This window comes from Micromys minutus (assembly GCF_963924665.1).
Source record: "Micromys minutus genome assembly, chromosome: 6".
Taxonomy (NCBI): domain Eukaryota; kingdom Metazoa; phylum Chordata; class Mammalia; order Rodentia; family Muridae; genus Micromys; species Micromys minutus.
Genome location: NC_137975.1, coordinates 22,641,332 through 22,665,075, shown reverse-complemented (window position 1 = coordinate 22,665,075; position 23,744 = coordinate 22,641,332). Strand labels below are relative to the sequence as shown.

Below are 23,744 nucleotides of genomic sequence, written 5' to 3'. Positions count from 1 at the left end.
CTGTATAGGGTTTTAATGGCATTTACATTCATAATATTTATTGAAAATTCTCAAGTGAGGTATATGCTCTATACTCATTGTGAGTTTAATATATATTGATGGCAATCTTGCTTCCTGAGATGGGGTGGTCATTGCCAACTTGCTACTCTTATTGTGGGATCCCCAAAAGTGACACTTTAAAATCCTGAGGTGTCAACTTTTAAAGACTCTAGGACTGAGACTTGGGAAGGGCTTGCTTGTTTGGGAATGGATAACTCGTAGCTGAATTGAAATACAACGTCCATCATTTGTAAATGTAACCTTAGAAATTCCTGGAGAATGAGAGATGGCTTCACATCCAATGGAGGAGATAGGCCAGGAGTTAAGATTGGTCCTGCAAAGACTCGGAGGGAGGAATCTGTGTGTCTTTGCAGCCGGTGATAATGACAGAGTCTGTTCTCCTTTTCCTTCCAGTAGGGAGCTGTTCAGAACTTCCACCCGTGGACAATAGTGTATCTGTTGTAGAGGAAACAGAAGAACAGGTTCTGGGAACTTACTTTTGTATCAAAGGCTATCACTTGCTGGGAAAGCAGTCTTTGGTCTTTGATCCCTCAGAGGAATGGAATACTTCCCTCCCTGAGTGCCACTGTGAGTTGGGTTTTTCTGTCCACACTGCCATCTCCTTTATTCTTGCATATCCTGCTTCCCGTAGGCCACATTAAAACTGCCCATCATGTTGGTCTGGAATTTAATATGTAGCCCCTAGTGACTTGGAACTTGCAAAGCCCCTGCCAGGGCATCAACAATGCCTGGGCATGATGTTACTTTTAAACAAGGAAAACTGATATTTTCCAGTATGCAACAAGTAACATTCAAGTGGCTTGTTGTGGGTGACAGAACTTATTGTGTTATCTTCTGTAATGACAGAGCATGATTCTTCCAGGTCTTTTTTATTTGTAGAATTAAAAAAAATCTGTGTTAATCTTATGTATACACAATATTTTAAAGTTTGTTTTATATAAAAATTTTACATTCCTTTATTGACTGCTGGTTTTCTACTAGAAAGATACAGTTAAAGTGTACAGCAAAAAAAAAAAAAAAAAAAAAAAAAAAAAAAAAAAAAAAAAAAAAAAAAAAAAGAAAGAAAGAAAGAAAGCAAGAAATGAGTAAATATATATTTGGCTAGATGAAAGAAGGAAAGACTTACTTGGAATATAGGCATAAGGCTTCTGAACAATATTTAGTCCAGCAGAATAATGAATATGCTCTTGATAATATCTAGTTATGTACTTCATTATGTGTAGTACAGTTGTAAATAATATTGTTCTTGTGTATGACCATGTTGTATTACACTATTCCTGGAAAGACATGAAAAATGTCTACCCATCCCAGATAAAAGAAACTAATGACAGGCCAAAGTTAAGCATACTACCAAAATCCAGCTTGATAAATCCATGTGGGTTATTGTAGTTGTTTGCAGAAGTATATGTGTGAAGGGTCATCCACAGGAACCCAGATGACAGCTGCATCACCAAAAGCTCACCCCAGCATTTTTAAAGAGTCCCCAAAGCTGGAAACCTGTAGCTTTGTCCACAACATACAGGCAAACTCAACAGGTTGAAAATCTTTTTCAGGCCACTCGGCTGGTCTGAGCAGGTCCCAGCAGTCCTTACTGCCTATATGACCTTAGGGAGGGGACAACATGCACATCCTGTCAGCTTCAGGAAGTTCCTGAGACTCCTTAGATGCTTACTTGATAAATATTTTCCCTTTAGAACTTCCAGAGTCTTAATGAGCCTTCTTTAGAATGTCTTAAGTCTTAGGGAACTTTGGAGGACATTTCTACAACAGACTAAAACTTTTTATCCACAATTATAGGACCTTGGGGTTTACTCATCTGGCACTGGTATAGTTTGATAATATATACCTATCCTTTTAGATACATGTGCATCATTAGTTATGATCTACCATTGTCTTTATGAAGCTATAATTCCTAAAGTGGGAAGTGGACCTTTTATTTTTTTCCAGTCCTCTTAGAGCACTGACTGTTCTCTCCTCCAGTGGGCCACTGTCCTGAGCCTGTACTGGAAAATGGTAAGACCAGTTCTTCCGGGCCAGTGAATGCAAGTGACAAAATCATGTTTGAGTGTAATGATGGCTACGTCCTCAGGGGAAGCAGTTGGAGCCAATGTCTAGAGGACCACACCTGGGCACCTGCCGTTCCCGTCTGCCGAAGTAGTAAGTGCTGTTTCCCATTGTCACTCTGGGGTAAAACTGCTTTTTCGTGCCGTATTACCATACAAGCCAGAATTAAAACCCTCACCTCCTGTCTTGTTACTTCTGCTTTCCCCCAAATGCCGTAAGTTTTCCTCTCTCCTTTCTTCATCTTCCCTCCCATCTCCCCAGTTTCTGATCCTCCCTTTTGCACATCCTGAGTGCTTGGGTTTAGGTGTGCCACCATTCCTGTTATCCGATGCTGGTGATTGAACAGGGCTTTGTGCATGGTAGGCTGGTACTCTACCAGCTGAGCTGCACCTTCAACCCCCGTTCACCTTTCCCCGTTCTCCACCAGTTGGCAGCTCTACAGTCGAGAGCTCTAGCCCTTGAGCTCTCCCTGTTCCTTGTAACTCAAGATAAGCTGGGGTAAGAGTCTTCTCCATGGACAATTATGATTTTCCTGAGAAAGAACATGCTCTGGGTCTCACTTAGGCTGTTGTGAAGAAGGCAGATGTTCAGAGAGCATAGGGAGCACTGCCCATTGATTGAACCTAGCTTTCACAAATCTCACTCCAGTGTGTCTCTCCCTTAGGAGACTGTGAACCTCCTGGGATTCTTGTCCATGGCTATTTTGAAGGAGCAACTTTCACTTCAGGATCTGTTGTTACTTATTACTGTGAAGATGGGTAAGCACATGGGCTTTCAAACAGCCAGTGGTGCTCCGTGGCTGCATTACTTTGGAGAGTGACTGTCTGTGTCTACCTAATCCCCAAATTTCCCACTGATGCAGGATTCTGGCTCATTCAGATTTTGAAATCTTCTTTAGCGCACTGCTAGCTCTTTCTAATATCCAGACACCTAGCAGAGTACTCTTCTTATCTTAGTTGTAGAAATTAGTCCTTTATTGCTGTAATAAAACATCATGACCAAGGCAGTGTGTAGAGGAAGTGTTGATTTGGGCTTTGGGTTTTGAGGGATAAAAGTCCATTACTGTCATGACAGGGAAGTGTGACAGAGCCGAACGGTGCAGGCAGAGAACACGTCTTTAAACTCTTCAAGTTCTTCTCTAGTGACATAACTCCTTCAGCAAAGCCATACTTCCTAAACCTCCCTAAACAGTGCCACCAACTGGGGATGAAGTATTCCAGTGCTGAAGACTATGTGGGGACATCTTATTCAAATTTCCACACTAATTAAAGTATTCGTTTCTTCTTAGTCATCCAAAATGTTTTCTAAACAACCTGTTACATAGACCCAAAGCCTCAAAAATGATGACTATGTCAAGATACCAAAGAAAGGACTCAGGGAGGTTAGATGACTTTCATTATGAAACAGTCCTTGGCAGCAGCAGGACAGAAGATAAAGCCTGCACCATGCCTGCAAGCAGAATGCTACCTCTGCACAGAGGGAACAGGAAAACTACATCCTATTGCTCAGTGCTACAGAGATGAACTTCTCATGGGCATGCCTTGCTTGTCTATTAGACCTTGCCTTCCTTCTCTGTTTTAAGGAACAAAGGAGGAAAGTTACCAGTAGCTTCTTCCACATCAACTCATGTATCTATAGCTTACAGAACACCCGAAAGAATAGACTTGCTATGACTGCCTCAGATGGAATGAAATCCTTCCCCTTCTTCACTCCTTCAGAGTTTGTTGCTTTTATTATCTCCTCCCTTCATATATCACTCTGTATCTTCCAATCATGTGTTGATAGAAGGCCTTAGGTGCACATTACATTTAGATGTAACAGTGCCAGTATAACCCCCAAACACAAGAGAAGCAAGGTTAAGAAGAGGCTTGCAGCAGGGAATAAAGAGCACAGGACCCTTGGAACAAGTTTGGCTTACAGTTTGGAAGACTCACTAGTTGGTAGCATTTATTATAGATCTGGAGTAGCCAAGTAGCCCCACAAACTTCAGTGTTCCCTTAACCATGTAGAGAAGCAGAAAGCTTGTACCTTGTCTGTTACATCTGTAGCAATACTTTCGTTTTACTGTAACAGACGAGTCTCAAATATTTCATAAACAACCCAGGTCCTTGGACCTTGCCTGGATTAGCATCTTATCAATCTAATGCAATATTTGAATAGTATCTTCTAGGTCAGACATTGTTACCCCATGGCATATTGTGAGGCTGTGTCAATAGCCCTGAGGCAACATGGTGAAAGTCCACTGATGGCTTTTCCGGGTGAAGGCAAGTGATTCTTGCTTTGCTACTACCATATTGGAACTGAAGAAATCAATGGCTGAATCCAGCACATAGGACACAGTGGTGACCGTCCAGTTTGAGTCAACAGTATAACAGTGTTAAGTATAGCCAGAAACACCTCATTTAATTCCCAGGAGCTTGCTGTCTTAAGCTATGTACTTTTTGGGGGGATTACCCAAAATTTTGGATAGGACATAACAACAAATTAAAGGGGTTATCTACCAGCATAGTGATGTTTACCCTTCCTAATTAATTCATAGATATTTCTGTTATCTCTCAGTGCCCATCCCCTTAGGAAGTGCTGGTGTGCGACCCTGGAGTCAGTGGTACCACTGCTGTGGCTTCTCAAGATTGGCCTTTTGACCAAGACATGTTTGTTTTCTGTGCACCCTAACCACAGTTTCCTATGGGTGGTTTGCAAGCACTTTCCCTAAAATATGTCAGCTCTTAATATACTTAGGGATTGTGGCATAGACCATTGAGGGCCATGCCCCAGTCTCAGAGTGAACACTGGGACTGTTTGTCCACTGGATCTCCCAGCTCCTGTTCGATGGTCTTTAAATTCACCCAGATTTCTATATATAAGTGTGTATCTGGCCCCGGTATCTGTCTCACTATGACTCTTTCTGTGTTACAGGGGACCAATGTGTAGCCAACTGTATATTCAGAGTCTGTTTCAGGAAGGTGGAACCTTGGACCAAGTCTCTGTTCATTGTTTTCTCCAGAACCAGAGACTCACTATACTGTCTGAGGCAGGCAATGTAGATGGTACAAGGATGCATCACCCAGTCTAGTTGGTACACACTGTCTTTTCAGAAATAAGGGTTGGAATCTTTTCATAAGGGAGTGATTTCCAAAGTTTTATCATCCACATTTCACTGTGAACTTTTTAAAACTTTACTCTTGCCTGACAATTTCATACATGTAAATAATATATATTGCTCAATTTTCACACACCTCGATACCTTTCCTTGGTCATCTCTTTCCTACTCCCACCAAATTACTTCTTTCCAACAAGTTTCTCTCCTGTTCCTGTGTTGTATGTGTATGTGTCTGCCAAGAGAGAACCTACTGATTTAACTAGAGCTGTGTGCATTTGGGAGACTTTTCCTGGGCCATTCTCTTTTACATTCGGAGTATGACTTACCTCTATATTTTGTCTCTGTCTCCACTGAATCTGTCACTATTCGAGTTCCCTTTTGTATCTGTTGGCATAGAACCATATGATTATCAGCGCTCATACCTGATTGGAGGTACCCAGTGCAAGATGCCATCTTTCATATCTACTGTATAGTCATGGTAAGCACCAAAAAAAAAACACACATTCCAAGTTCATGTCAAGTCCCTTTAAATATGACTGCAGTTCCTCCATAGATGTCTATATTTCCTTTGAGGTGGGGCTATCTTTAGAGTTGGGCCAAGTATGTCTAACGGCAGTAGTTAGTCACATTGTCAGTAGCTCTACACTTATATTGCAGTGACTGACTGTTGCTGCTGATGCACTAATAAGGAGTGTCACAAGCCTTCATGTCCCTCAGTCTCAGTGGGAGGCACACACTGTTCATGCTTGAACCTGGCTCTCAGTTCCACCAACTCTAGCGGAGTGGAGGGGTGCATTAGGGGGATGCAGGCAGCTGGGGCAGGCAAATGTTTGAGTCCTTATCTTCAAGGGCTCTCTACATTAGGTCTTCCGTGTCTTGGTAGTCTGCTGTAGAGTCATACTTGTGAACATCCATGTGCCAGTTCAAGCTTCTTTGCTGATATGTCCTTGCCCTTGGCTTATGCCACTCTGGCTTCTCTTTCTAACTTGAGTTCTTACTGTAGCCTTCCCACGAGTCACCTGTTGCTCCCTTGCTGATGGCTTTGTTGAGGTAGCCTTATTGTCATCACAGGCAGCAGTGACTACTCGGGTTCCAACAAATGATTTTGTGTGTTGCTTTCAACTTGGCTAGCAATCACTCTTGTCCTTTTGAGGTATCTATATACTCACAGGGTACTTCTCACATATAATGGGGCCACATTAAATCACATAGGTAGTTTAGGACAGCCTGGGATTTCCCTGGAAGAACCCATATCCTCATCCAGAATCTGCTCACTCAGTTTCCATTTGCAATTTGGCTGACAAGACCAATGTTACAAAAACTCTCAGAAGGAAGAGAGAGGCTTTGAGAGTGAAAGCTATGTCAAGATACCAAAGAAAGAACTCAGAGAAGTCAATGGGCATTTGGACATCCTTTATTTTCAAGCACTCCTTGGTACCACTAGGCCAGAGAACAAAGATGTGCAGCATGCTCACAAGCAGAATATCATCTGTACACAGAGGAACAGAGGGGAATTGGATCCTAGTGCTCCGTGCTGCAGAGACAAACTTCCCATGGGCACGGATGGACTGTGTGTCTACCTTCCTTCTCCGTCTGTTTCCAAAGGAGGGAATACCCTCCCCATCAGCACATATGCCTACAACCTGAAGAACACCTGTAGGAACGGGACTGCTCTGACTTCCTCAGATATAGACAATGGCCTGTTTCCCATAGAATTCAAGAGCAGAAACCTTAAACAAACAAACAAACAAAATCAGAAATATAATGATTTAGCACTTAGAGCCGTAATGCATTGTAATGAGGTCTAACCCTCCTTCAGATGCTCTGCTCTCCCTCCCTGATGGGTCTCCTGCCCTTTCTGTCTCTTGCCTTAATCTGGGTCGTGTGACTTTATCAGTTTCGTATTAACTTCTGTTTTCATTCTGATCACACACCACTGCTCTCCTTTAGCCCATTCTCTTGCATCTGCATTTTGAGCTTGATACAGACACCATTTGGGCTATGAGTGATCAAACCCTTCTTCCCTCACCTGTCTACCTCTCTCCAGGCCCCAATACACCGGCTCTGAAGTTCTCACTTTTCTCCATGTCATTCTGGGTTGCCTCAATCCTTTGGGTCTGCCCACCATTTCAGGAGAGTGGTTTTACTTCATAGCTGGTTTTTTAGAATGGAATAACGTGAGCGGGATGGTGGATTTGATCACAGTTGGAGACAGATACAAAAACCAGCCTCTATTCCCCACCTTACAAGTGTTGTTCTAACATCTCCAGGTACCACCTAGTGGGCGCACAGACACTGCAATGCATTGATGGGGAGTGGAACGGTTCCTATCCTACCTGCGAGTCCATTGAGGAACCCCCCAAACCAGCTGAGCAGAGTGCACTTGAGAAAGCTATTGTAAGTAGGGGGTGTTATCCATTTTGTTCCTAGCTGCAATCTCAGGCCTGACATTACTCTCGACATGTGCTTCAGTAGATATCCGCTCAATTGTGGGTGATGTTTCTGAGCAATGGGTTAACCTTAGCCTGATTGCAGAAGGGGCCTCAGAAGATGTCAACTCACATTTCTATATAAGAACATTCCCACTCATCACCATCATGACAAACACCTAACACAACCCTTTGGTGGGATTTATTGCCTCATTTGGCATACAGAAAAAGATGTACTCAGTGCCCAATATCTGTAAGGCCTGACTGCTGTGAGAAGGTGCCCCAAGTCTAGATTCTAAGGTGTTCTGAACACATTTATTATCATTTGGACTAACTTTAGCCTGTATTTATATCTGGAGAAATATTAGTGATTGTATATACATAGAAAGAGACCAGAAAATGTATATGGCTGAGCTGTGGATTCAGATCCATGTGGAAATTCCCTAGGTTTGCAGTTTACTGGTTTTAGAGTAGAGCCATGTCTAACTTTAGAAGTCTTTCTTCTCCTAGCTTGCCTTTCAGGAGAGTAAGAACCTCTGCAGTGCTGCAGAGAACTTCGTTAGAAGACTAAAAGAAGGTGGACTGACAATGGAAGAACTTAAATCTTCCCTGGAGATGAAGAAAACTAAGTTGAAGGCGGATATTTTATCAAAATAGCATCGCTAAGCAGAATGACCCCAGACACACACCTATGAATAAACTGCTTCGAAAGGTGATTGTGGGCTGTTCCTTACTGAGCTGAAATGCAAGTTTGTGTGTGTAAGTGTGTGTGGGGTGTTTTTGGAAGTGTTACTTTGAAGGTAGAAGGTCCAGATATGGTGGTTATCTCCTTCAGATTAGTGTTGAATTCAGAGCTTAGTTCTTCAGCTGTGTGGGGAATGAGAAAGCTTGCATCTGATCTGAGTGTGCCTCACATAAGACATAAATGATAAGTCAGAATTTTCAAAATACCTGAGGTTAAAAACTAACTTCGTTCTGGAAAAATAAACTCACAACAATTACATTTTTAAAATTGCCGATTGAGTCCCATCCTCCCCAAGCACTGAAGGTTACTGTCAGTATTACTAGTTTTCTGACAACTTGGTAGGAAGCCCTCATTGCTGAAGACACACATATTTATGACATACAACATGGAAAAAATTATCTGGTACTCAACTGGAAGCTTCATCTCTTCTGGGTAATATGCACAGTGCTAGAAGGTGCTATTCACTGCTACCAGAAGAGCAAAGGAATTATTAGCCTCCCTCAGCTATGAACCTGCAAGCTATAATGATGATCTGCATATAAGATATGCCCATTGATTTGATAGTGGCTAAATGTTAGGGGGATAACTAACCACTTTCTGACTGGATTCAAGGCCTTTATGGGATAGTACCCATCTCTGACACTGTGAAAGTGGCCAAGAATCTGAGTCAAGATAGGTCCTAGGGGAAATGTACTACTTTTATTCTGCTAAAGGAACACAGCAATAAAATGACTCCTAAGGACATATTGCTATACCCATAGGTTTGAACATCACTCAAACCCCAAAAGAGAAACTACTTCTTGCAGTAGATGAAAATTTGCACAGATGCCTACAACTGGGCGATATGCAGAGAGAGAGAGAGAGAGAGAGAGAGAGAGAGAGAGAGAGAGAGAGAGAGAGAGAGAGAGAGAGAGACTTTGTGCAGAACAGAGGGTAGAGAAGCCAGAGGTGGTAGGTGACTTTTAGGATACCACAATTCCAAACACAACAGGGAAGGTGCCCATATAAATTCACAAAAATGATGACAGAATACTTGCAAGACTTGCACAAGCTCAAGCAGGACAAAATCCCAGCATGGAGGAAGGAAAGTGGGCACAAGGCTCACCCCTAGTGATTCTCATTGATAGTTGCTGGAAAAGAGAAATTAGTTCTTTTCAATGGATTGACACTTGACATACCAACTACACTCCAGGGAAAGGCCCATGCTCAGGAGAGGTAGTCAACACAAATCAGTTTTAGTGTCTTCTTTTCTTTCCTTTTTTTCTTTTCTTTCCTTTCCTTTTCTTTTCTTTTGGGTTTTAGAGACAGGGTTTCTCTGGTATAGCCATGGCTGTACTTAAACTTTCTCTGTAGACCAGGCTGGCCTTGAATTTGGAGAACCACCCGCCTCTGCCTCCCTAATGCTGACATTAAAGGCATGCACCACCATTGCTTAGCACATTTTTTTTTTTTAAAGAAAAAGAAAGAACACGAAGTCTTCTGGGTAAAGGGAGCTTAGGAGGAGTTGGAGGATGGGAAAATATAAAAGTATACCTTGTGGCATTCTCAAAGAATAATTAAAAACAGTAAAATATTTTCAATAAAATAAGTAAAATGGCCCATTGAGACAGAAGTAGGATTAAGCCCCAAGGTCTTCCCTACACCATTAAGGAAGCCCAGTTTTTAAGCTTGATATGGTAATTTATTGCCTTTTGGATGCCTCCCAGCCTCACATCCCCATGTGTCTGAGATGGTATGGCACAGTGAGTATATTTTTTGGCTCTTTATTTTGAGTGTAGGAGATACAGGAACTCTAACATTTTCCATCACCAACCTCATCATACATAACTGACTCAGGGGCTTCATTTACACTGATGTTCACCTGCAGACAGAGGAAATAAAAATACACCTTAGATGTAAGATGGCTCCCAGGGTCATGGCTGCTTCCCCATTTTATGAAAGTTCTCACAGGTGACAGTACTCTCCCCATTCCTTCTGAGTTACCTCATCAGGCAGGGTTTTCACTGGAGCATGATGACAGTATAGCATGATACAATTGACCAAGGATTTAGGGGTTCAGGATTTCCTCAAACTCTATATAAACTTATGGGCTGGGCAATAAACTAAGATCTGTACCCTGATGCTGGTCTCCAGAGTCGAATTTTCCAGGATTCATCACGTGACTCACTTCTCACTCCCCATTCTTGGTCCTGTTCCCACATACACCCAACACATGTAAGACCATTCAAAACATCAGAAAAGCTCTGGGCAGTATTTGAAACAAACTTTTAAATAGCTAAGTGTCTTCTAGCAAACACATCAGCTGTGTACGTATATTATTTGAGGGCAGTTAGAATGAAAGGATTCTAGAGCAATGCACTATGGGAGCTCAGATGGAGAGGGACACTTTTGTTTGGGAGGATAATGAGAGGAAAATATTTGTAAAATGTTATAATTACTTTAGTTTAGTATTTACATTATTTTGTTGCTGTTTTGGACACAGGGTCTCATGTAGGTCTGGCTGGCTCTGAGCTCCCTTTGTGTAACCTTGAACTCCAGATTTTCCTCTCTCTGTTTACAAAGTCTGGGCACATAGACATGTACTACCCTGTCCAATATTTGGAATGTTTTTAGAGTCTATGACACATGAAATATTTTGCAACATTTCCAGTGATAATTATATAGGAACAGAAAAATCTTGAAATATAATCTTAAGTGAAAATGGCCTAATAATAAGTACTTATGCCATTATTTGCATATACTCTGAAAGCACTTCAGTGTTTTAAAGTGAATATTGATTTACTTTTTACAAAAAGGGTTGCTGAAATGCAAGAAACATGGACCATGTTTAGGCAATAGCATATAACTTGGGTTGGCTCGAGGGAACAATGACCAAATGATAAAGAACAGGAAGGTTCGTTAAATCCAGTTCATATAGAGCTTTGAAGGTAGATTAGAGAATTCTAACCTCTTTGGTTATGCAAAGAATAGGCGTGGTTTTCAAGCAGTGAGTTGAAGACAACGTGGAGGATGAGTTCTCACGGTATAAGGACAACCGGCTGTAGCATGGCTTCAGGTAGAAAAGGAACAAAGTAGGGAAACCAATAAAAAGGGTTATTACAGTGGTTCATGTGTGCTCCCCAAAGTTTATGCTGGAGACTTCTCCAATCGGGCTTATGTTGCTGTGATGAAGTACCATGACCAAAAGCAAACTGGAAAGGCTCACACTTCTACTTTGTGGCTTATCACTGAAGGCGGTCAGGACAGGAACTCAAGAAGGGAAGGAACCTGGAGGCAGGAGCTGATGCAGAGGCCATGGAGGGGTGCTGCTTGCATGGCTTGCTCAGTCTGCTTTCTTGTAGTTTGCAGGACCATCAGTCCAGGTATGGCACCAACCATAAAAAGATGGACTCTCTCCCCATTAATTCAGTTATGATTAAGACTTGTTCTACAGGCTTGCTTACAGCTCTATCACATGGAGGCATTTTCTTAGTTGAGGTTCCATCCCCCCAGGTAACTTTAGTTCAGTGTTTCTCAAATTGTGGGTTGCCACCACTTTGGGGGCTGAATGATCTTTTCATTGGGGTAGCATATACGATATCCTATATATCAGCTGTTTACATTGGAATTCATAACAGTAGCAAAATAACAATTATGAAATAGCAAAGAAAATTATTTTATGGTGGTGGGTCACCACAACATAAGAAACTGTATCAAAGGGTCAAGCTGACATAAAACTAACTCTCCAGCACAAGAACTGATTAGGTTTTATAGACTAGTGTCCTCAGAATGGATTGGGATCAAGTGGGTTAGTTATCATGGGAGTTCTGATCAAAGAATTGCATTTAGCTCCATTCCTTCTTTGTCTCATGCTTGTCCTCTTGCCCCTTACCTCCGGCCATGGGATACAGCAGCAGCAAAGCCTTTGCCAGAAGTAGGGTCTTCAGTTTTAGACCTAACAGTCTCCAGAGATGTAAGAAGTAAATCTCTGTTCCTTATAAAGTACCCATCCAGTCTTAGGCATTCTGTGTTACAAACAGAAAACAGAGTAAGATGTCCACACAAAAAGATACTGGTAGTCTGGACTGTTTTCATGGCAGCAGAAATTAAGATGGAGCAATAGAAATGAAAGTGATTGTGATATTTGTCATAATAATTTGTGGAGTGATTGTATTTGAGAAGAAGTATTCAAAAGCAGCCTTGAAGTCCCATCCTTGAGAACTAAGTGTTTTCTTTTTTAGATGTGCTGTGTGTGAGGTATTTGAATATACCGCTTGGACAACAATAATATTGTGAATGAAACTTGGGACAATAACCCAAGACTGAGATACTATGGAGTAGTCTTCCTGCTAGGGATACATAGAGGATGAAAAATAGATAAATTAATTAAAGTGAAGAGATTCTTTTTCATAAGGAGAAGAGCTAGGCATGGCAGAGGCCAGCCTGCAGCCTAATCTATGTATTGAGTTCCAGGTAAGCCAGGTCACAGAATGAGACATTTTCTAAACAACAAAATGAGAGAGAGAGAGAGAGAGAAAGAGAGAGAGAGAGAGAGAGAGAGAGAGAGAGAGAGAGAGAGAGAGAGAGAGAGAGAGAGAGATATGAAATGCATTTTTAATGGATAAGAGTAAAGAAAAGGAATTATCAAAAAGTTAAAAGAAATTAGAAGATTCCGGAGAGTTTAGGGTTAATAATGGGAGCTGTCTTAGTTTCTTTTCCTGTTGCAGTGATAAAAATACCTTTACAAAAGCAACTTAAGGGAGAAAACTTATTTGTTCGCTTGTTTTTCTCTCCCTGTTCCATATTGCAGTCGATCCTGGCAGGGAATTAAAGGCATCATGAGCATGACGTATCTGATCATAGTATGTGCTCAGTCAGAAGAGGACAACAAATACATGCATGTGCTAGCATGCTCTGTTCACTCTCTTATACTGTAGAGGGTGGGCCTAGGGAATGGTAACATCTTCAGTTCTCACCTCAATTAACACAATCAAGATAATCCTCCACAGACATGCCCAGAGACTCATCTCCCAGTGGATGGCACTAAGAGCCACAGGAGGCAAGAGTCAACTTAGATTCACAGGAGTCAAAGGGCAAGTGTAGTTTGGAATAGAAATAAATGTTCAGCAATGTGAAAGGCTTCAGAGAAATTACAAGACACAAACTGAAGACATTTGAACCTGCAGATGAAGACTGCATTCTTGAGAAATTCAGCATCAGACTAAAGAAGGAAAAGGAATTTGAAGTTTTGGCAAGATTTCAGGAACACCCCAGGATAAGAGACAAAGTGAAAAATGTAGAAGAGACAAATCAACCCTTTAAATCAGGGCTGAACGGGAGAGAAAAAAATGGCACGAATAAAACAAATCTAGAGCGCTTTCCTAAAACAGACCGAACTGATCTGTTGAGAGTAAGAGAAGTTAGTCTCCCTGGAGAGAAAACTCTGCACCATCATAGTAGAAAGCAGGAAAAAAACTTGAACACATTGGGAAATAATATTTTGAAGACTGAACTTCAGGGTGCTATTTCCTCCAACTCAGCATCACTTTGTGGGTCACCTTTACAAGGACTCTTATCAAATTAAATCAGTCTCTTACCTTTGTGACATGACTGTGCCTTCTTTACCTCTAATACGCTTCTCATTTTCATGTAAGTAATTTCTGCCTATTGTTGATGATCCACCTTAAATCTCATATCCTTGTCAGACTTTATCCATGAGCTCAATTTGAGGAACTATTAGTGTTTATTACAGAGGCTAAATTATGATGACAAAGAGTTTTTTGTAGAGCCAACCCAAGGATCTTGTGCAAGTCAGATCTACCACTGAACAGCATTTCTAGCCCTTGGTTTCTGAGATAGGATTTTATCCCAGGTTGATCTTGAACGTATAATCCTCCTGCCTCCTAAATGCTACAGTTACAAGCTTGTACCACTACATCTGGTAAAAATTAATTTTTACTACTTGTTTTTAGAGTTACATTTATTTATTTATTTATATGAGGGTCAGTTGTGGCATAGTTTGCATGCGATAATCAAAGGACAACATGTTGGTTCATTCTGGGGATAAGACTCAGGTCTTTAGGCTTTGTAACATGCACATTTACCCACAGAGCCATCTCACTGGTTCAAAACTGCTTTTCAATAGCAAATTGTTGAATGTATTACTTATAGACGAAATGGACCATTTTAGGACTTGACTTTATCTGTAGATATGATCTCAAACACACAAATTAGCATCTTCATTGCATTTTTTTGAGTAGTGACCAGTGTCAGACTGACTCTTGGAGATCATTTGGTGCCTGGTGGTGGTAGTTGTTAACATTTGTTGAGCTCTGAGTATGTTCCCAGTAAGTCAGCACACAACAGGAACTCAATAAATAAAATACACTCAAAATACACTCTGTGTCTATTGTAGCTTCTGATGATGCATGGAGACCAGTGAAGAGCAGGGTTCTCAGACTGGAGGTCCCTGAGGGCCTCTAGGACTAGTGTCCTGGGAAGAGGACATTTTTAGTCAGAGTGGGTCTTAATTCTAACTCAGGGCTTCTAGTCTGGTTGGGTTTTATATTGCATAACTCTTATGGTTATGAAAAGACGGAAAATTCTGGCATCAAATTCCAATCACCCTTCTAACTTAGGGGAAATGGTTGGCAGAGAAGAAAATAAATAATTGCAACACACGATGAAGAATGCAGGCTGGTAGAGAAGGGGATTAAGTAAACACTGCTGCTCCAGTCTGTTAATCATCTACTGGACAGGGGAGAGTTTCTCCCTGTCCATCCTATTCAACTGCCTGACCAGCCACATGTGTGGGTGAAATGTAAGGATCACCTGCGTGGGTAGACTCCAGGAACTGTTTGATAAAGCAATTGCTGGCCAGCATTAGGATAATATGATCACCTTTCATCTTGGGAGAAACTAGTATAGTAGAGATCCAGGCACCACTACAGAGCCTTTCTCTGCTATTGCAGGTCAGTGGGCTACTGAGCACCTGGGTAGGGTGCTGTGGGTAAAGCTAATCAGCAGGCTCCTTAGTGTGTGCACCTCTGTGTTCTATTTACTACTTTTGAGATTAATTGCATTTTCCCATCGCCTTCCTCCCTCCGAATCCTCCTGTACAGCTCTTCTTGTTCCCTTTCAAATACGGCCTCCCTTTTAATTAACTGTTATAGTGTACATATATTCCTAACTACAACCTGTTCTGTCTGTATAATGTTACTTATGTGTAAGTTTTCAGGGTTGATCAGTTGGCACTAGAAAACCAGTGGTTGTAGTTCTTCCATAAGGAAGATCACATCTCTCACTCGCAACTTTCCTCAGTTGCCTGTAGGTCTTTATATAGAATCAAGGCCTCATGGGGTTTCCCTATCTAGTTTTGTGTGTTTGTCAGTGTCCTTGTTTGGGTCATGTTTGGGAGGTCATATTGGTGAGATTTTTTTCCTGATGTTACTAGGAGCTACAATCTTTTATTAAGTTTACTAAGCCAGGGACTATAGTAAACTCCTTGATCCCTGGCTTCTACAATCTTTCGGCCACCTCTTCTATAAAGTTCCCCTCAGTGTTTATTAGATGTAGCCATTAGAACTGGGCCCCAAAACTCTGCATTTTGATTGGTTGTGATTTTCTGTAGTGGTCTCTGTTGGAAAGAGAAGTTGGAGGTTTTGTTGTTGTTGTTTTTTTTTTTTTTTTTGCTGCTCTCTCTCTCTCTCTCTCTCTCTCTCTCTCTCTCTGTGTGTGTGTGTGTGTGTGTGTGTGTGTGTGTGTGAAGACTCTGTGAGTATAAGGATAAATATTTATGGGTTGTTGTTAGAGATTATGCCGGTTTAGTACATTAGTGGTTGTAGACTCTCTGCTATTAACTGGGACTTCACTAGCATTGAGTAGTCGGTTAGCTATGTTTACAGTAACAGACATGGTTTTCCTCTTGTTTTAAATTCGATTTGAGAGTTTCTGACTACTTTCAAACTACGCGTTCTACTACTACACCTTTAGGGTTAGTGTGTCATGTTGGCTTCGATGTGTTCATAGGTATCCCAGCTGGGTAGGACTGTTGGTTGCTCCCACCTTTTGGAAGCTTGCAAGATGCCTGCTAGTACCATTTAAGTCCTCAGGGAGGGAGCATTCAAATCAGTTTCATTTCAGGGGTCTCTAGGTCTTGCTTCTGAAATGCATGGTGTCTTCAGCAATAGACACTTACCTTTCACTGTTAGGGGGTAACCAAGGGCAACAGCAATAGGCTGTATGTCTTAGGAGTCTCTTGGACAGCCCTAAATAAAAACTCAAAAATGGGCTTCTTATATCTGGTATTGGGGGTTTTGTTAGGTCATCTTTGGAGCTTGGAGGACCTACAATCACCATCAGCCCAGATGAGAAAAGTTTATTAAAACTATTATATATATATATATATATATATATATATATATATGTATATATATATAAAACTATAAAAATATACATGTATATTTATACATAGAATTACATGTATTATAGAGGTTTTTTTTTAAGATGAAAAGCTAAGAGTTGTGTATGGAAGACACTAGTTCTTTAGAGTGAAGCATCTACCACCTTTGGCTCTTACAGTCTTTCCACCTCTTTTTCCTTAGAGATCCCTGATCCTTGAGGGAAGGGGTTTGATGAAGACATCCCATTTAGGACTGAGTGCTCTAAAGTCTCTCACTTTCTGCACATAGTCCATTTTTGGGTGGTTGTGTTAATTCCAATCTACTGCTAGAAGCTTCTGTGACTGGGGTTCAGTGAGGTACTAATCTAAGAGTATAGCAATGAATCATTAGGACTCATTGTATTGCTATGTTCAGTTAGCAGAATAATAATAATAATAACAATAACAATAATAATAATAACAATAATAATAATAATAATAATAATAGGCTTTCTTCAAAGTCATGACCTATCTTAGACAATTCAGCAGTTCCAGGTATGGATTCCATCTTGTGGAATAGACCTTAAATCCAACAATAAAGTGTAACACTTTATTTATTCCCATAAGGTTTGTGTCACTATTGCACCAGGATATCTTCCAGGCAGATCTCTGTTGTAGGTCTTATAGTTGGTCCCAAGGTGATTCTGATGAATACATTTCTCCTCCTGTGGTGTGCATAGTGCCTCCCAGTACTCTGAATGCTAGTTAGTAAGGGTGAGGGTTTTAGTTGGGTACCAGCTCAGTGTCTCTATGTCTGACATCATACGTGATGTTGTCTTTAGCAATGGGACCTTACCATCTGATGGAAAGCAACCAATAGCCTTAGAAATAGCCCATGATCTATATTTAGTGGCATAAGATATCTAACTGGGGTATTGTCTCCCCATTATATGGTCATTTCACTTAAATTCATTCCATAAATGTATATACTTTGGAAAGCATCTACAGTAGCACATTTCTATATAATTTCAATAGTAGTTGTCATTCCTCATATTCCCTCATTTATTCTTCTCTCTCATTACCTCCCCCTCCCCAAATTTAATCCTCATGGTCTAGTTTTCTTGTTGTCCATTGATAAGGCTATGTGGTATAGGCTTGAACTCACTGGCACAGGAAAGGACTTTCTGGACAAGACACAGGCAGCACAGCATTAAGGACAATTAGTTAGTGAGACCTCAAGAGGTAAAAATGCTTTTGAACAGTAAAGGACACTATTGTTTGGGTAAAGCAGTAGCTACAGAATGAAGAAGACAATATCCTCTTTTAGGAATCTTCACGAGTTACACACATCTGGTGGGGGATTTGTTTCTAGACTATACAAAGAATTTAAAAAGAAAAGCCCTGACCACTGAGAAAACAAATAACGCGATTAAAAAGGGGGTGCAGAATAAAATAGCAAGTTCTCAGAAGACAAAACACAAATAGTTGAGAAAGGCTTAAAGAAATGTTCCATGTCTTTAGCCATTAGCCAGATGGAAATGAAAACAACTTTGAAATTTCATCTTACTCTAGTCAGAATAGCCAAGATCACAAAACAAATGCCAGCGCATGCAGGTGAGAATGCCCGGGAAAGGGGAGTTTATTCACTGGGAGTGACAGTACGAACTGATACAAGCACTATGGAAATCAGTGTGGGTGGTCTCAGAAAACCGAGAAACAATATGCCAGAAGAGCCAGATGAAGCACTTTTGAGCATTATACCCTCAGGACTCTACATCCTACTGCAAAGATACTTACTCATCTATGGTCATTGCTCTTCTATTCAGAATAGACAGAAATTGGAAATACCCTACATATCGATCAACTAATGGATGGGTAATGAACATGTGTTTTATCTGAATAATGAAATTTTAGCCAGCTGTTAAGAAGAAAAGATGACATTATGAAATTTGCAGATAAATAGATTAAGCTAGAAAAAAAATTAACCCCAGTGAGATAAGTCAGACCCCAAAAGACAAATGTTGTATGTTTTCTCTTATGTATGGATGTTAGCCTTTAAGTCTTCAATACACATCTACAATCTGAATAACCTTTGGGGTTAGGTTAGTAAAAGACTGGGAGAGAAGAGACAACCTCCTAATTCTCCAAATTGTAACGCTGTCTCCTGTTCCCAGCTGACTTGAATTTATTCTCTGGCTTCACAGAGCACCGAACTCCAGTGTATCCCTCTCTGCAAATTCACTTTCTTTTTCCATGTGGACTAAATGTCTCTTCCTAGAGGTGGGTTTTGCAGAGGTGTGTCCTCACTGTGTCATGTTTTGGGTCATCTGTGCTTGTGTCCTGTCTTCCCACCTAATCGGTAGTTTCCTTGAAGACCTGGCTATTGTCGCTCAAAACCCCATGCTCTATGACAAGTAGATTAAATGGTTATGTACTGAATCCAGGTTTTCTGGCAGAACAAATGTGGGCAAAGCAGCACCAGGTCCTGTGCCCCACAAGAGCTGCTCACTGGAAACTTCGTAGAAGCAGAGACACTATGGCCTGGCCCTTTTCTCCATTCTGCAGAGTCTCCGGCCCAATTTTGTTCCAAATGACCTTCACGGCTGCTCTTTGGGTTGCTGTATTTGGTGAGTGGTGGGCGACAAGTCCAGATGGACAAGCAACAGTTACTTCCAAGACTTAAAATTACAGATCACTAAGTTAGTGGAGATCCAGTTTCAGCAACAAAGGATTTATCTGGCCAGCTGGAGTTAGTGTCACACCCAACAGGGGCAGTTTCTAGGTGTTTAACCTAGAATTTCTTATCTAAGTCTCCAAAGCAACCTGTCAACCAGGATTTGAAATAAATCTATACTGGCTAACAGCAACTGAGCATATTTAGCAGGCTGGGGATAGATCTGGAATGGAGAAATGGAGAATTTACTTCTATTGGGGCTCTTAAATGGTAACCTAGTTGTATATCACCATTCATTTCTAATAAGAAAAGTAGTATTAAGATTATTATATCTCAAGAATTCTGTTTTCTCTTCTATGTAGCCCAGGCTGGACTTTAATTCACAATCTTTTTTTACTACCATGTCTGGCTTATTGTTTCAGTTCAAATGAAACAATATGTATCTGTTAAGGCAAATTTATAGGAATTTTTGGTTTTGCATATACGCACTCTAAGCAGAGATAGGTAAGGTAGTCTGATGAAACTTACATCTGTCACATGTAAGTAATATTCTATATAGTAGAAGAAGCATTTTATATAGTAGAGAAGAGATAAAATATAGCCTTTAATCATCGTCGTCATCATTTATCAACAGACAGTATTTGCACATCTCTCATGGATTCTTAACAGAGAAATAGTACCTTTTCAGGTTTTCTTGATAGAGAAGTAAAGAATTGTTCTTTCTCTAAAAGTACACTACTGAAACATTAAGAAGCTGCATCTCAGGGAGTAACATTTGGCATTCCTGTCCCTTTGACATCTAGGCAAATGTGGTCCACCACCTGATTTACCCTATGCCTTGCCAGCAAGTCAGATGAATCAGACAGACTTTGAAAGTCAAACTTTGCTGAAATACAACTGCCGTCCTGGCTATAGCAGAGCAAGCTCAGCCCAGACTCTTTACTGCAGGCCTTCAGGGACATGGAGGATTGACATCTCTTGTGTCAGTAAGTAGCAACATTTATTTTTCTCACGGTGCTTTTGTCAGTTTTGGAGAGGTGTCTCAGGTTATATAATCATTGCATTTTTAAGTCACTAAGGAACTAGTGAATTCATCAACCAGCAATTTTAATATATACAAGTATGGATCTTCTGGAAAGCAGATTAAAAGAAAGTAGAAATTAAGAACTGTGCTAATGGCAAGAAGAAAGTTAAAATGTACTAGGTAAGTTTATGTCAACAAGCTAGAGTCATCAGAGAGGAGCAAGCCTCCATAGATCTGGCTGTGGGAAAGTGTGTAGAGCATTTTCTTAGTTAGTGACTTATGGGGGAGGGCCCAGCTCATTGTGGGTGGCGCCATCCCTGGGCTGGTCATTCTGGATTCTCTAAGAAAGCAGGTGGCCGAAGGTTGATTCCTGGAACCCATGTAAAGGTGGAAGGAGAGAACTGACTTTCCAGAGCTGTTCTATGATCCCCACATACATGTTGTAGCATGTGCATGCCTGCACCTCAACCCCCAACAATAATAGCAATGACAACAGCAATAGTAACAATAGTAATGACTAATAATAATGATAAAATATCGTAGGATTAAATGGTCAGAAGGTAGTAATCCCCAATAGTGTAAGAGCATACAATATCTTTCTTTCTCTCCCTCCCTCCCTCCCTCTCCCTCCCCCTCCCTCCCCTCCCCTTCCCCCTCTCTTTCTCTCTCATTGATAAAATGGTTCTTGCTAAAACACACCAGGGTGAAAATAAAGAAGTCAATATTTGTGTTCATTCCCCCCCCCCCAGAACAAACATTCAGTGATTCAGACTCAGATGAACATGCCTCTAAACAAGTAGTTCTGCCTGTAGGGAGGTGGCCGGAGGATGGTGGGAATCACGTATCATCATTTTGATTTTCCTTTAGAAAAATCATGTGGGAATCCAGGAGACTTACAAAATGGACAGGTGGAGGTTAAGACAGATTTCTTTTTTGGATCACAGATAGAATTCAGCTGCTCCGAGGGGTGAGTGTGAAGTAATTTATAAATAATTCTTTTAACTTAACTTTAAAAATAGCTACTTTCAAAGTCTGAAGTGATATAAAGAGTATGTGTTGAGAATTCTCACTTCCATCCATCTCCATGTGCCCTATTCCTTTCTGTGCTAAAAAAAATGTACTATTTTGTATCACTGTAGTGTTTCCTCATTCAAATACAAGCCAAGAGTTCAGAAATGTTTCTGATAACACATTTAGTTCATTTTTAAACAATTAAAATGATGTAATTTAAAAATGAATATATACACATATATAACACATTTATGTTTATACACACTTATCTGTATCTATCTATCTGTCTAGATAGACAGACAGACAGACAGACAGACAGACAGACAGACAGATAGATAGATAGATATAGGTATATAAATGAATGAATGACAGGGTCTCACTATGTAGCCTTCACTGGTCTAGAATTCCCTTTATAGACCATCCTGGCCCTGACTTTACAGAGATCCACTTGCCTCTCCTCCTCAGTGTTAGGATTTAAGGTTTGCATCAATAAACCCAGCTGAATTCAGTTTTTTTTCTTTAAAGATTTACTTATTTTATTCATACGAGTACAGCTTTATTCAGATGTAGAAGAAGGGATCTGATCCCTTACAGATTGTTGTGAGCCACTATGTGGTTGCTGGGATTTGAACTCAGGACCTCTGGAAGAGCAGTCAGTGCTCTTCGCCACTGAGCCATCTCTCCAGCCCCCTGAATTCAGTTTTTTATATTCTACTTTATTTTTGAGAATTGCACATATGTATTGTGAGAACATCATTCATGTATACAATGAAATAGGATCAGTACATCCCTATTTCCCCTTCCAACTTCCCTATATTCCTCACAACATGTCCTCCTCTCCCAACTTCATGTTTTTGTTTGCTTGCTTGCTAACTTTCTTACAATTCAGCAAATATGTTAGTGCCGCCCATATGTTCATAGGAGCAGTGCCATTAACTAGAGCGTGGAAGGGGCCCCACAATCAAAAAAAATGGAAAAAATGTAGTTTTGAATCACATCTTACTTTTATACTCTTCAGTAAATCTTGGACATATTTTATGCTTGTATGTTCTTTATTAATATTCTCTTTCAACAGCTGGGAATTTTACTGCATGGTTGCTTAACTCTTTGGACTGATTCATGGCTATTTCCAATCTTTTTCTGTTCTGAACGATGTTCCTTGAAAAAAGTAGTTACAAACTACTATTGTGCATAAGTGATCCAATTGTCCCTTGCTAACCAGGATTAGCCATCCTGGCCTTCGGAATAACCTCCTTTTCTACTTCATGAGTGGGATTTCAAATTTATCTGACATGGTGAGGCAATGTACTCAGTTAAAAGTAATATGCCACAAACAAAAAGACACAAATGGGACTTGCAGAGAGAAGGGTGAGTGATAGGGATAGGAAGGAGTTAAAAGGGCAGAGATGACGTCAGGCAGAATATATCATAGATGAGTATGAAACAGAGGTCCTGTGGGTACTGCAGCTCTTCATTTTTTGCTAATGGACGATGCTACAGAGAATGTTGAAGCTAATCTCAGTTTCCTTCCCTTATATGTGACTTAGATCTTATTTGGTTATCTGAAGGTAGTGCTCTTTACGTGTGAAATCCAAGGCTTACCTGCAGTTGTTTTCTTGTTTTATTTTGAGACAAGATCTTACTAAGTGGCCCAGGCTGCTCTCAGACTCACAACCCTCCTGTCTAATTCTCCAAAGTTGCTGGGATTATATGTGAATACCTCTAGACCTAGCCCTTACTCTCTTAAAACAAAGTAAACTTTATGTATGTGTTTGTGTGTGCATGTACATAGGCACATACATACCATGGTACACACATGGAAGTAAAGACATCTTGCACGAGTCAACTCCACTACTTCCACACTGTGGGTCCCTGGGATCAAACTCAGGTTGCCAGAATTGGCAGCAAGTGTCATGTTGCTAGCCCTTAAGTATTTCTTTTTTTTTTTTTAATGATTTTTAATTTTTATCTATACTTGTATCTCTCTGTATATCTGTCTCCCTGTGTCTCTCTATCTCTCTGTCTCTCTGTCTCTATGTGTGTGTAGTTGAAAAGAACAGAAGATACTGCATCCCTTGGAGCTGGAGTTACAAGTGACTGTGAACATCCAGTGGGTGTTAGGAACCATAGTTTAGTCCTCTGGAAATGCTCTTATTTGCTGAGCCATCACTTTAGCCCCCTTACTTGTTTTTGTAGGAGCATTTGGTCCAGTTTTGCTGTCACATCATGTATACTTTTAATACATACATTAATTTTAATATGTAGATCACTAGTAACC

The 23,744-nt window shown here is 40.6% G+C and overlaps 2 protein-coding genes across 2 annotated transcripts in view; both read left to right on the top strand.

Moving 5' to 3' along the window:
• Nucleotides 1–406: 406 nt before the first annotated feature.
• C4BPB (complement component 4 binding protein beta) lies at nt 407–8,310 on the top strand (the record flags this gene model as incomplete). Its single annotated transcript, XM_080918144.1, has 5 exons — nt 407–627; nt 2,041–2,217; nt 2,789–2,882; nt 7,495–7,621; nt 8,164–8,310. The coding sequence occupies exons 1-5, from the start codon at nt 423–425 to the stop codon at nt 8,308–8,310; spliced, it is 750 nt and encodes a 249-aa protein (XP_080774270.1). The 5' UTR covers nt 407–422.
• Nucleotides 8,311–19,218: 10,908 nt separating this feature from the next.
• LOC308421723 (C4b-binding protein alpha chain-like) overlaps nt 19,219–23,744 on the top strand; it is a gene marked incomplete at both ends in the record, with an annotated part of 29,549 nt that continues 25,023 nt past the window's right edge. The window contains 3 exons of the mRNA XM_080918143.1: nt 19,219–19,384; nt 20,235–20,417; nt 21,323–21,422. Of these exons, the coding sequence (XP_080774269.1) occupies nt 19,219–19,384; nt 20,235–20,417; nt 21,323–21,422 (449 nt within the window). The remainder of the gene's footprint in view (nt 19,385–20,234; nt 20,418–21,322; nt 21,423–23,744) is intronic.